The sequence below is a fragment of the Prenolepis imparis genome, unplaced genomic scaffold (assembly GCF_030444845.1).
Source record: "Prenolepis imparis isolate NDT839.2.m4 unplaced genomic scaffold, iyPreImpa1.0 SCAF_5, whole genome shotgun sequence".
In the NCBI taxonomy this organism is placed as follows: domain Eukaryota; kingdom Metazoa; phylum Arthropoda; class Insecta; order Hymenoptera; family Formicidae; genus Prenolepis; species Prenolepis imparis.
In genome coordinates this window covers 12,250,728-12,263,742 of record NW_028141163.1, presented here as the reverse complement: position 1 = coordinate 12,263,742, position 13,015 = coordinate 12,250,728, and the positions used below count along the sequence as shown (strand labels likewise).

At 29.6% G+C, this 13,015-nt stretch overlaps 3 protein-coding genes across 6 annotated transcripts; 1 reads left to right on the top strand and 2 right to left on the bottom strand.

Moving 5' to 3' along the window:
• Positions 1-448: 448 nt before the first annotated feature.
• Pall (F-box protein pallbearer) lies at positions 449-3,218 on the top strand. Its single transcript, XM_083039207.1, has 3 exons — positions 449-729; positions 853-1,101; positions 2,066-3,218. Exons 1-3 carry the CDS (start codon positions 562-564, stop codon positions 2,840-2,842), a joined length of 1,194 nt encoding a protein of 397 aa, XP_082895333.1. The 5' UTR covers positions 449-561; the 3' UTR covers positions 2,843-3,218.
• Positions 3,219-3,424: 206 nt separating this feature from the next.
• On the bottom strand, positions 3,425-7,824 carry LOC145936732 (cilia- and flagella-associated protein 91). 3 transcript variants are annotated; one of them, XM_083039204.1, is made up of 10 exons: positions 7,719-7,824; positions 7,323-7,609; positions 6,951-7,159; positions 6,272-6,566; positions 5,659-5,975; positions 4,830-4,991; positions 4,471-4,763; positions 4,192-4,387; positions 3,958-4,081; positions 3,425-3,552 (listed from the first exon to the last, which is right to left on the bottom strand). In XM_083039204.1, exons 2-9 carry the CDS (start codon positions 7,594-7,596, stop codon positions 4,004-4,006), a joined length of 1,824 nt encoding a protein of 607 aa, XP_082895330.1. In that variant the 5' UTR covers positions 7,597-7,609; positions 7,719-7,824; the 3' UTR covers positions 3,425-3,552; positions 3,958-4,003. The 3 variants fall into 3 exon arrangements, with proteins under 3 accessions (XP_082895330.1, XP_082895329.1, XP_082895331.1); XM_083039203.1 differs by lacking the exon at positions 7,719-7,824 and having other exon boundaries at positions 7,323-7,684; XM_083039205.1 differs by lacking the exon at positions 7,719-7,824 and having other exon boundaries at positions 3,441-3,552; positions 3,988-4,081; positions 7,323-7,684.
• Positions 7,825-7,951: 127 nt separating this feature from the next.
• On the bottom strand, positions 7,952-12,844 carry LOC145936731 (uncharacterized). 2 transcript variants are annotated; one of them, XM_083039200.1, is made up of 4 exons: positions 12,708-12,844; positions 11,979-12,502; positions 11,072-11,667; positions 7,952-10,791 (listed from the first exon to the last, which is right to left on the bottom strand). In XM_083039200.1, exons 2-4 carry the CDS (start codon positions 12,481-12,483, stop codon positions 8,692-8,694), a joined length of 3,201 nt encoding a protein of 1,066 aa, XP_082895326.1. In that variant the 5' UTR covers positions 12,484-12,502; positions 12,708-12,844; the 3' UTR covers positions 7,952-8,691. The 2 variants fall into 2 exon arrangements, with proteins under 2 accessions (XP_082895326.1, XP_082895327.1); XM_083039201.1 differs by lacking the exon at positions 12,708-12,844 and adding an exon at positions 11,756-11,812 and having other exon boundaries at positions 11,979-12,058.
• Between the last annotated feature and the right edge of the window lie 171 nt (positions 12,845-13,015).

The following is a 13,015-nucleotide window of genomic DNA, read 5'->3' as shown; positions in this document are numbered from 1 at the left end:
CGAGAAAAAGATGACAACATAAATCGCGATTTTAAAAATTCCCTAGAAAGTCGTCTAGCTTCGAGTTGCGCTACTGTATATACTGTATATACTGTGCCATAAGCCATAAGATTGAGAAAAAGATGACAACATAATCGCAATTTTAAAAATTCCCTAGAGTCTTCGTCTAATTTCGAGTTGCCCTACTATATATACTGTATATACTGTGCCATAAGATCGAGAAAAAGATGACAACATAAATCGCGATTTTAAAAATTCCCTAGACAGTCTTCGTCTAACTTCGAGTTGCCCTACTATATATACTGTATATACTGTGCCATAAGATCGAGAAAAAGATGACAACATAAAATCGCGATTTTAAAAATTTCCTAGAGAGTCTTCGTCTAGCTCTTTTTCCCTAGCCATATATCGAAAAAAGATGACAACTTTACAAATGTTATATGACGTCCACGGTCAAAAGCAACAAATCTGGAGTCAAGTCGCATAGTAGAGTAAAGAAAAATAGTGAAAGAGTTTAAAAGAAGAAGAAGATTTTACGTTGCATATAGAATTGAAGAAGAAATGCAAATAGATATGGTTGACAATTATGAACAATTGAGACATTTGTCTAATCCTGTCATGCAACAATTAGTCGATAATATGCAGCTGACATTGATAAATCTTCCTGACGTTTGTTTGGAGGCGATTCTGTCTAACCTCACTTACGATGAGATTTCTAAATATAGGATTGTAAGATTGCCTTTTATAATACAGAAAGGATTCTCTTTTTGCTCATATTATAATCGCAAAGCATATTTTTATATAACATATATTGATATTTTGGTGTTCATGATACCTTTTTTTTTGGAATAGGTTTGTAGACAATTCAATCGGATTTGCAAGAAGTTACTTAATCGTGGTTTTAATTTGATGGAAAAATACCATGCACAGTGCCTTCGCGCAGTCAAGAGTAAATTACCAAGGAGAGAATCTGAGAGAAGAAGTCATCCTCTCGCACGTCATTGTGACATATTGACAGCGATTGAAACAAGAATCTCTATGCTATCAATGACTTTCATTAAATATGTGGATCTGAACGTTTGTTGCTTTATTCCAGGAAAGGTAACTGATTTTTACTTTATGAAACCCATCGCAATAATTATTTATTATTAATCTGATAATTGGTTAATATATACATATATGTAGTTTATTGGAATAAGCCTTTAAGATTTTGATAAAAATACACTAAATCTATTTCTTTTCACATAAAAACGAAGATTTGAAAGATACATTGTTACTTAATGCTATAAAAAAAAGTTCTTAAATATTGAAGATTTAGTTTTTAAATTTTTCATATTTATATTTTTATGTTATATAAGCAGAAGAATGTTTTTATCTGTCTGATTAATTTAAGAATTCTTAAAATATTGATTATTTGAAAATATAACACTTTCTAACTACTTTTCTACTTCACACATACATATTGTATTTATTTCATGAATAAATTAATGTATCCTCTGATAAATCAACAGCAGCTAAAAAGTTATTAATATTTTAAATATTGCTCCTTAAATTAATTATAAAAAATATATTTAATAATTGATTATATTTCAATATATTATTTAAAAAAATTTTATCAATGTCTATGGATTTAGATGTAAGTTTCTAGCATAACAGATTGAACATCCTTGCACTTAAGTCATTATATATTATTCATAAATGCTTTTATATTATCAGTATTTATGAAGCATACATAAAGACTGAGACTTTACTTCTTAGTTGGTGACCTTAAAACTGAAAGTTTTCAATATCAGTTTGGAATCTGCCTAATCACTCTTGCCAATTTTTAAAACATAAAAACAAATATATTATTCAATACATCAAAATCTAAAAGGCTTATTCTAAATTAAATATTAACATAAAAAAAAAAGAAATTATATATATATACATATATATATTTATATGCACTTATTTGGAATGTTTCTCATGCATAATTAAAAAAAAACATTTTTAATTTTGTAAATTTTGTATACATCTTATTCACATTTATGATTGTTAAATAAATATATTGTAATTATGCATTTAGGTGATTGATGAAATTTTTCGTGTCCTTCGATTAATTCGAGAAACAAAGACACCACCTAGAGCACATGAGATACTTCAAGAGCTCCGTGATATAAGCAGTATGGCTATGGAGCATTTTGATGAAAAGATTTTGCCAGATTTAAAACACAATATTTGCACATCCATGATCGGAACTGTAAATTCGTACGATTTACCTAGCGGGATCATGATCTCCTCCAGTAGAAATAACTCTGCACTGCCACATTGCAACAATTATAGCTCAAGCTGCCCGGAGAAGCTAAACCAAACTTTTAAGAAAGTTAACGATAGTTTGAAAAAGAATAACATATTTTTCCTGTCTATGAGAAATCAAATGAATAGAATAAAGCTCAGAATGCAGAGGCAAGATTATCAGATGCGGATGCAAAATTTAAAATTGCAAAAACAAGTAAGGAAGATACACGATCAAAACATGCAGTTAGCCGAGATGCGGAAGCATCTTGAGGAATGGGAGCAGAAAATGGTCGATTTAACTACCGAATTGAGCCGAGCGCGAGAAGAAACTCAGAATCCTGATTCGTTGGAAAATCGCAAACGAAAAGCGCACATTGACATTATCAGTGCTGACGCCGAGACTCTTCAACAGACGAATGAGTTACACGCCAAGAAGCGCAAACTTATAGTAGAAAGAAAATCATCGATTGACGCGCAGGACATGAAGTTCAAAAAATTTATGTCGGAATTACTTGCGAAAAGTGCGTTAGATAAATATCTCGTCGGTCCGTCGTGCTCGCGTTAATTTGGCTTTTCTACTTTAATATTTTTAGCGCACGACAATTTTGTGCAGAATTAATATATTCTTTATATAAAACATTTTTCAACTGTTATAACACACAAAATAGATATAGCAAATATATATATAATTTCCATCTGATTATTTGCTATTATTAAACAACTAAACTTGTAAGAAAGTTTAGGCAAAAAATAACTGTCGATCAATTAAGCTATTTTTTGTTTTAATATAAGATTAACATAATGTACAAAAATGTATTCAGCCAAATTTAGTGTTTTAATGTAAGATTTCTATATGCAATATCCTAATATAATATGTTGTAAGAGAAGATAATGCTATTAATTAATATTAAGAAAAAATTATTATTTTATTTGCATTTATCAAGGAACTAGAAAGCAAGGACAATAAATTATATATTGCAATGATACTAAAGTACATTTCTTTAAAATAATATTAGTCTACTATTTTAAAGAGATATTTTTATCATTGCAAGATATTAATTTTATTTTTAGTGTTATATGCGCCCTTTAATATATGTATATATATTGATTTCATTATAGTATTAGTTTTGTTTGTATGTAATATGTATATAATCATACACATATATAAAAAAAGACTGTAATTCACATTAAACATTAATCATACACGATTTACTTAGTATTTAATTACCAGTTTATATAATTCATCATTGATGATACACGACTTTATAGATACATCTGAAATGAAAAGGAAAAATATTTTTCTAATATGTACATGAAATAATTCATAGTAATTTATCTGCATAAATAGATATTGTATAACTGGTTTTATCGTTGGAAACATTTAAAAATTATTTATATATAATCAAAATATTTTACATTAATCAATTTAAAATGTTGGCCTATTTATATTTAATAACAAATATAAAATTTTCTCAAATTATATAAATTTGTATACATAAATAAGTTTGATTGTGTGTTTACTATATAAATAATATAAAGATAAAGTTCAATAAACTATGCATATAACTTCTTTACTTTCTACATTACATTATTAATCAAATTAATGACTAATTTTAATTATCAAAGCTATAAGATTTAAAATAGTGTTTTTAGATTAAAATAATTTTTAATGTTTCATACCAAGTATTGAACTTCCATCAAAAACTTAACTTGTCAATTTCCAAATTTATTTTGTTTCCTTATCTGTTTCGGTATCTGTTTTGTGGGATGGAAATTCTATTTCTTCTGCCTCAATATCTAGTACCTGCATATAAAAACAAATAAATGCTTTTATATGAAAATTAGTGCAATATAAATCGTCAATCTCAACTATATATTAGCGTCGATTATAATATTAATTGTTTTTATACAAACTTTTTGATTTGTAACTTGCAATGGTTCAATGCATGGCAAATTTAAAATTTTCTCGTAAACTGATATATATGCATTTCGCATATAACTTTGTTGTCGATCAGAAATTTTTCTTTTTACGTTGTGTTTTTCCACTTCAGGTAAAACAAAATTATAGATCATATCCGTTACCAATTCCTCTTCTGTCAACTTATCCACGCTATGAAAATGTTTTTTGTTATCTTTTATATGTTACTGTTTAACGATATATACCTGTTTATATCTATCAATTATCAATCTTACTTTTCTGAGCTACGTTTTGATGTGTCATCCACTTTATAATGCTGTAAAACATGTTCTTTGGCTGTTTTATCGGACATCCATTCAACACCTTCTCTTATAATGTCTTCCAAATATGCTTCTATCGTGTCCTGATTTACTTTAACGATTTGTTTGAACATTTCGTCGAATTCTCGTCGTCGATTACGTTCCAATTGTCGCCTACCAGCTTCAGCAGCTTCCCTCATACATCTTTCTCTTTCGGCAAGTAAAGCAAAAGCATGAGCTCTACGTTCATCCTCTAATCTCACCAGTTCCTGAAGATAAAGGAGATAATTATTTCAGTAGCAAATTTATTTCAATATAAAACTGCAAAAACATACTTTGCTAAGAAAATCTAATGTCCCACAGATTGTTCTTCCTTCCAAAGAATTGAGAATCTCACATAAACGATCTTCCTGTATTGATTGCTCATTTTGTAGTTGCTGCAACTCGATCATATGTATTTTTTCGCGACGCTTCTGTTCATCTTGCTGTTCTAATGTCTGAATTGAATAAATTCTTCGATCAGTTCTCTATGTACAATATCTATTATGTTCTTTGTAAATTGCTAGGGTAATTTATTTTAATCTTAACAGGCAAATATTTGGAAATCATGGAGTTTAAAAAAAATGTAATTGCAGTATGTATAATTTACAATTAGTATAGTTATTATATATTTTTTCTTAAAAACAATTATGTTTTCTTTGACACACACCAAAATTGATTCCTCATTATTTTGTGCATAAAAGTATTTAGATAAGATCATCGAAAAATGAATATTATTAGATATTTCACAGTTCACGTAAAATTATGTCAAATTATAACAGAAAGTATCTTGTAAGCTATTCACTTTTTGGCCATAACAAAAATTAAATGGTTTCATTTAAAAAAAAAAAAAACTAGGTTGATCTTTAAATGATCTTGAAAAATGTTACCCAAGGACAATTCTAGGTCACGATTTTATATCCCCCTCGAAACTCTATAACTTTTGCTTGATACATTTATTTCTAAAATTCCATGATTTCTCCAATATTTGCTTGTTAAGATTAAAATAAATTACTCTGCATAAAATGCAAAATTTTATTTTTCTTATTTTATCGAATGCATATAGAATTTTTCAATATATCTGTTTGAATGAATATGGTGATTTTCATATGATATATATTTTACCGGATATTGTATCGCTCTGTCTTCAACGAACTTCTCATCAATAAACGTAACAAATTCTTCCTCTTCTTTCTGTTCATTATTCCGTGATGTAATGGACAAAGCCGGCTGTTCGTAATCACGCTTTATTAATCTTGGAATTACATCTACGGATTTAACGTTCATTCGAATGGCCTTCAAGTCGGAATAAAATTGCTTCAGTTTTTCCTCCGTCCATCTAGTTTCTCGTATACAAATGTCTATCGGTTTAAGCTTGCGTTTTATCGCTTTCGGTTCTTTGATGCTTGGTAACCAGTTAAGAGTTGTACCTTTCTTTTCTCCTTTTAAACAATAAAATGTACAGAATTGAATAATAGTCGATTCATATATATATAAGTTTATATATAGTAAGCCCATAGTAAAAAATGAGTGGTTGCAAAGTAAAACAAAGTTTATGATTATTTAATAATAACGTTAACATATACTTTGTTTTATTATAACTTCGCAACTACTCATTTTTTACTTATATCTATAATTAATACCTATAATTGATATATAGATATTGTAAGTGATATATAGAATTGATATAGATATTAATATTAGATAGAGATATTAATCTATAATTGATTTTACTCACGCTCGGCATAGCTTCCACTTAAAAATCGCTTCTGCAACATTTCGTGTCGTTTTTGAGAGAATTTGATTATATCGGGTTTGCAAGATTGTTGACTATCATGATACTTTTTATATAATTTTCGCAGATTTCGTTTAAGATTATCCCTGATAGTTTCGACTTGGTCGTCTCGATGTTTCCCCAGTTTGTTGTAGAGTCTATTGAAACGATTTTTCATCTTCTTTTTATATTGCGACGCACGACTTTGCAAAAGATTTTTCATCAAATTTAATCGCAAATCCATTATGAATTGGATTTCCTAAAATTATTATATATGTATTATTATTATATGTATATTATGTGTATAATTATATTATGTGTATAATTAAACAGTAACGAAAAATATAGGTATATATTATAGACAATCTAATTGAAATTTGATTTCACTTTAAAACTAGAGTTGGGAAAATTTGATTAACTTTATATAAAAGTTACTCATCATCCTTATCAAGTTTAAATAAATAAAAAAAAGAAAAGAAAACATATATAGACATATATTTTAGCTATAATTATATATTAAATAAATCTAGTATAAAATAAAAATTTAAAAGTTAGTAGTTCTATGTACTAAAAATTAGGAGAGAGAAATATCTATAACGCTAACAGAGAGCTACTTTTTAACTCTGTTTATATAAATACCTACCGCCTCACGAAATGCCCATTTATCTATTTCTAAAATAGTTATTATTGAATTTCGCATCTTTATATTGGCCGGTGTATCCATTGGTGGAAGAATGCTTTCCCAAGCTTTTTTCATCTGCATCCTATTGATAATATGTATCTCATGGACACCCGCAGGCAATCCATGCTTCCAAGTTAAATGACCCAACATCAATATTTCAGGATTGTGACCTAATTACAGAAATTAATTATAATTTTTTTATAAAAGTTTCAAAACATATATTTCTTTGATTTTGTTTCTTTTCTTGCATTTTATTTTTGTGCTACGATTTTGAATTTTTAATTGAATTATTTCACAAATTATATATATATATTAATAAATATGGTTGTTTACCTGAAATAATTTTATATGGTGGCTCCCAGGGTTCGGTTTGAGCTTCACTTTCTCTATAATCCGTTTGCGTTCCTGCATTTTTGCACGTTTCCGATTTAAATGACGTAGTACAATGTCGTCTTTGCGAATTTGTTTGCAAAATTCCGCTTAAAACTCTGTATTTCAAATAATGCGGAACATCTGCAGTCTGTATCTCTGGCACTATCGGTCTTCGATAATAATGTTTATCCGTATCTTCGTTTGTAATTCCAATTGTCTTACTTCGTATAGCCATTTTTTCTATAAATCTAGAAGTCGACAATAAATATCGAAATCTCTATGTACAAAAAATAATATTTTGAATATACAGAACTTAATAAAGAATTATTTGTAAAATGAAAAAAAGTAAAGATTTACCAAATATATTTTGAAAGAATAGTTAACTTATTTCTTTAAAAAATTAACATTATAATCTTGAGATTTTGTAAAGATTCAGAAGACAATCACATATATCTTCTAAAATAAAAATTAAGAATATAAATATATTTAATAATTCGGGAAAAAAATGATATGTGCATATTATAAGTTTGTTGAAATTTTAAATAAAAAATATATTCAAAAAAATATTCACCAGCACTCTTATGAGCATTTGATAATCTGAAACGATTGCTGTGATATATATAATGTAAGCATAATTCGTTAATGCATCATAAAAAATAAACTGTCAATTTTTTATTAACCATTAAAATTTATGTGATATATATTATATACTCTTACGACGTTTCACCTTTCTGCTTTAATTTATTTTGTATTTATTTGTATCTTAATATTGTAATTATATAATCGTAAATGTATAATATTATGATTACTTTATTCTTATAAAACCTCTAAGAATTAAAGTAACTGTCACAACACTAGTAACTGGTAACTGGTTTAACATCCTAATAATATTGATCAAACAATGTCATAGCAGCAAATTAAAACAACTTTGTGATAAAAAAAATATATAGGGAGAATAAACGATTACATTAGTTAATTAATATGTCTCACGATTATCAACTAAAAAAAATTAATTTTCTCTTTCGTAAATTATATAAGAAATGCGCATATGAATTCATAAAAATTGTGGGTGGTTAAACCAGAAAACATAAAGTCAAGATAATTGAGATTGAAGTTTTTTGCGCACATTTTTATCCAATTATAATTATATATTTCTACAAACAGTAAATACACAACTTCGATACTTTTTTAATTCTCTGTATTAATCATCAACGATTCCATTAGAATGTTATAATGAAAGAATTTTCTCGATAATTCATATATATATATATATATATATATATATATATATATATAGCTTAATAAAAGAGAGCTCTCTCTCGAAATTTCTTCAAATATTTAATCTACGTAATGGCTTAAAATAGCCATTTCCAGAAGAGCCTAGATGTTCGGGCCAACTTTGATGTAATGAAATATTCTTACAAGTTTGATTAGGCAACATATCCTCTGGACATACGCACTCCAGCTTTATTCTGTATATTGTCATTTGACCAAGTGCAATTTTGGTATTTTCTCTATCCATTGATTCTTGATATAGTCTATAATTGATACCTCGCTCGGATAAACATTCACTGATAATATCATCGTCTTTCTTGTATTGGAGTTTATTCCTGTCTGATAACGCTTTCTTTCTATGAATGCATTCCAGATCCGCTTGCGATAAGATTAGAGACACCTCGGACGATGGCAGCCAGAATGTAGAAAATACTAGATCCACCGAAGTTTTTCTTTCGGATTCGGCGATGGATGGTAACAGAATACCAGTTGGTGGTTGTCTATGAACGCCATTAATACCGTTCGATCGAGTAGTTTCAGATTTTCGTTTCACTCTTCGCCTCTGTTGTGTTTGATAATTTTTGTCCTCTACAGACGACGTTATTAGAGATTGCTTCTTGTTAATTTTGCTTTTACTTTGATTTTTCAGCGACTCCCGTTTGAATACTTTTTCTATACTAGTATCATCGTCCGTGTCCTGAATAATATTTAGAAAACTGTGCTTGTAAATCTGTTTTTGCCGTGTTGTATCTACCTTGGAAGTTTTTGTATCATTTACTCCGATTGATTCATTTGTAATTACTGTTAAATTTATATCTTCCGTTGTAACAGATTTTATATTTGACTTATCACTCAACATAGTTGATGTCTTTTCATCAGGTTTCAGAGTTGATGTATTCGTCAGTGACATATTCATCGAATCATTCTCTTTATCATAATTAATTTCTTCCATTCCTCTTTTCTTATTTGTATTAATATCCTTGTTATTTAACCGCGAATTACGTTGCATTAATTTAAAAGGTAAAAAATCATTAATTTTTTTCGAGATATGCTCTTTGTAAGAAATATTTATGAAATTTGGATCTTTAATTTCAGCACTTCTCTGTTCTCGCACTTCAGTTTGCAGATAATCCAAATCCTGTTCCCCATCTTCGTTGTTACCATTATCATTTTTGTATAAACTATTATACTCTTTATTCGATTGTACGTTATCTTCTGTCCATTTATTATTTTGTTTCCATACTCGATCAATATTCAAATTCTTCATGATATCGTCCTCGACAAAATCTTCTTTCTTGTGATTCTTGAATTCGTCCAAATTTTCGTCGTACACCGAACCGTATTTGTCGATCTCCGCGAGTAAATTATCTTTATGCTTGAAGATACTTTCTTCCTTCTGCCGACTTTTATGAGTCACTTTTGACGATCTTTCGGAAACGAGCGGAATGTCCGCATAAGTATCCATGATTTTGATTCTATGATCCATCCGTGATCCGTCCAGAAATTTATCCGCCTCTTTTCGCGGATCGAACGAATTATTGAACTCCAGTGACTTCCATTCCTCCGAAAAATACAAAGACACTCCGGGTGGGCCAACATGTTGACTCAGAGCCAGTAGTCTCATGGTGAGGGTCGAATTAAATCTCAATTGGCAGAGATCTGCTCGCGTTTGCGACACCAGACTTTGACCTTTCAAGAACTGATATTTTTCCTTGATTCCCTCGTAATTCAAACAGTCGGCGGACCAATGCAAAAACCAATCATTACCGAATCCGTCAACAGTGATCGATAATCCGGACATTTGTCTGCTCAAGCTGTCCTCCATCGGTTTTTCCAACAAGGGTTGTCCATTACGACCATCGATGACTGTAGCCATGGTGTAATAATACGTAGGGAAACCAGCACCTACCTGATGCTTTATCATAAAGTCCGGTACATCGTCGTCGTTGTAATAACCAGGAATAGGAATGCTGATTACTTCGGAATTAGGGACTGTGTAATTCCAGATAGGTTCGAACGTCGATCCGTTGTAAGCCATTATCGTGGAATTGAACATAGCTGCGATAATATCTTCGATCCCGTCCGATGTAATATCTATCAAAATCGGTGGTAAGAGTGCACCTTTCCCCGTATTATGATTAAGCTTTCGTAATTGCTGTAACAAAAGTAATTAATTAATTTATTATAATTATAATTAAATATAATCAGAATATATATATATATATATATATATATATATATATATATGAATATGTGTATATATGAATATGTGTATATATGAATATGTGTATATATGAATATGTGTATATATGAATATGTGTATATATGAATATGTGTATATATGAATATGTATATATATGAATATGATATAATGCAAAATTATTATAGTTCAATAATTTTTTCGGATACAGATTTTATTCTATTTGATTACGTACCAAATCACCATAAAACATGTTAGCTTGGGATACTATGTACAAGCCTCCGGCTTCCTGTTGACTACTCGTAGCCAGAACAAATATATTTTCTCCGTCGGATTGCACCACAATTTGCGGTGCTATAAACAGCTGTTCTGTATCTGGTAAATTGACATTACGTATGATGTTTCCACTTCTTCCTGATATTACAAGTACGTTACTTGCTCGAACGTCGTCCGATTGCATGGCGTGCGACGCTATTACATCGCCAACACCATCGCCGTCCATATCCGTTATAAATCTTGCGTCATAGATATCTAAAACTCTCTGTTGCTTTGTCGTCGCTGCATCTTCAATTGGTATTTCCCATATGCTGGAACCATCGCGACCGTTAATGGCTTGCAGTATCCCACCGCGCCCAGAAATCACACAATCTTTGATCTTGTCGTTTGTCAAGTCCATGCCGCAATCGATGGAAAATATGGCATGTGCGGTCCAATGTGTCCATATGGTATCGCCCGTTTTGCCATTCAACGCCAATACACCGCCTAGACACGGTATTTGATTTTCAAAGTACACAGTACAGATATATTCTGGAGCATCCATCGTATCGAGACCTAAATTTAATAAATTAATTTAATAAAAATCACATTACAAGTTTCAATTAAATTATTGATGATATAAACAATAATGTTAATTATTCACCTCAGGTGTCGCAATAAACATCATGAAACTGTGAAATCAAAATTTGTAAAAAAAGATCTGTAAACAAAATAAAAGCAACAAATTGCAAATCACAATGCAATATAATTGGCGAAAAATTAATTCCAAATTAATTAGAAAAAAAATATATTAAAATAATACAATCAATATAGGATATTCATTTAAATATAAAATAAAAATAAACATTTTGCTTGAGAATATATACCTGTGCTAAATCCCACAATAATATCCTCAATTCCATCAACGTTAACATCATTACTTCTAAGAGGTGCTTCAGAAGTTAACTTTGGCAACGATCTAGTCCATAAAACTTTCGACGAGAGTGATGTACATGGAATTACTTCTGATTTGTTTATAGGGGTGTCTTTTAGTTCATGTGACAACCAATTTTTCAGTATACTTAATGGCATTGGGAATATATTCACAGTGAATATGCAAAGTATGATTAAACCTAATACTACGATTAACGCCGTAATTCCATAACACAGCGGCACAAGAAGTGCTTTGTATGGAAATTTATGGGTCTGAAAACTGTAAGATTTTTTGCATTTTCTACGGGGTGCCATGAGAGGCCGCTTAACACCGCCATCATCATCTAACTTCAATCCACTGTTTCTTCCATCTCTGATAAATACTTCGTCATCAATATCGGTAAGATCATCATCATCGATGCTATCTCTCACTGCCAATTTTGGATATATCACTGACATATTGAGTTATTTTGTATACCTAAAAAAAATTTTTTTAATTTAAAAGATTTTTAAAAAATGGTTATTTGAATGATTATATAATGAGTTATAATAGTAGGGTCGAAAAATCAAATATTTTTTGAATTTACAAACATATATATATAATTGGGCGTTGTAATTTTAACGTAATAAAAATAAAAATATATAATGTATTATACATATACATAATTTGAATTTACACGTACCTTTATATTCTGATAGCATTTAAAAAAATGTCATTTTACAACACTTATAATTAAGAAATATAATAATCAAGAAATAAAATTACAAAATTATCAGCAATATTTACGCAAGTATCAATCATTACAATCTTCTAGCATTGACAAGGTACTATAAAGGCGAACAATCTTCCATGTTATTTATGAAGGCCATTGAAATAAGTGTCACCTATTGTGGAATGACCCTAAAAGTAAGAACCAATCACGTTCGAGTGTTACTAAGCGGTTTGTTCTGCTGAACGCGACCAATCACTGCCTATATTGAAGTCTATAGT

Excerpts from the sequence above, each read along its gene's own strand:
- Pall (XM_083039207.1), top strand. The coding sequence starts at position 562 with ATGCAAATAGATATGGTTGACAATTATGAACAATTGAGACATTTGTCT. Across the intron at positions 730-852 it reads AGATTTCTAAATATAGGATT|GTTTGTAGACAATTCAATCG; the intron begins GTAAGATTGCCT and ends TTTTTGGAATAG. Across the intron at positions 1,102-2,065 it reads GTTGCTTTATTCCAGGAAAG|GTGATTGATGAAATTTTTCG; the intron begins GTAACTGATTTT and ends TTATGCATTTAG.
- LOC145936732 (XM_083039204.1), bottom strand. The coding sequence starts at position 7,596 with ATGGCTATACGAAGTAAGACAATTGGAATTACAAACGAAGATACGGAT. Across the intron at positions 7,160-7,322 it reads ACCATATAAAATTATTTCAG|GTCACAATCCTGAAATATTG; the intron begins GTAAACAACCAT and ends TTCTGTAATTAG. Across the intron at positions 5,976-6,271 it reads AAGTGGAAGCTATGCCGAGC|GAGAAAAGAAAGGTACAACT; the intron begins GTGAGTAAAATC and ends ATTGTTTAAAAG.
- LOC145936731 (XM_083039200.1), bottom strand. The coding sequence starts at position 12,483 with ATGTCAGTGATATATCCAAAATTGGCAGTGAGAGATAGCATCGATGAT. Across the intron at positions 11,668-11,978 it reads TATTGTGGGATTTAGCACAG|GTCTCGATACGATGGATGCT; the intron begins GTATATATTCTC and ends TATTAAATTTAG. Across the intron at positions 10,792-11,071 it reads ACATGTTTTATGGTGATTTG|CAATTACGAAAGCTTAATCA; the intron begins GTACGTAATCAA and ends CTTTTGTTACAG.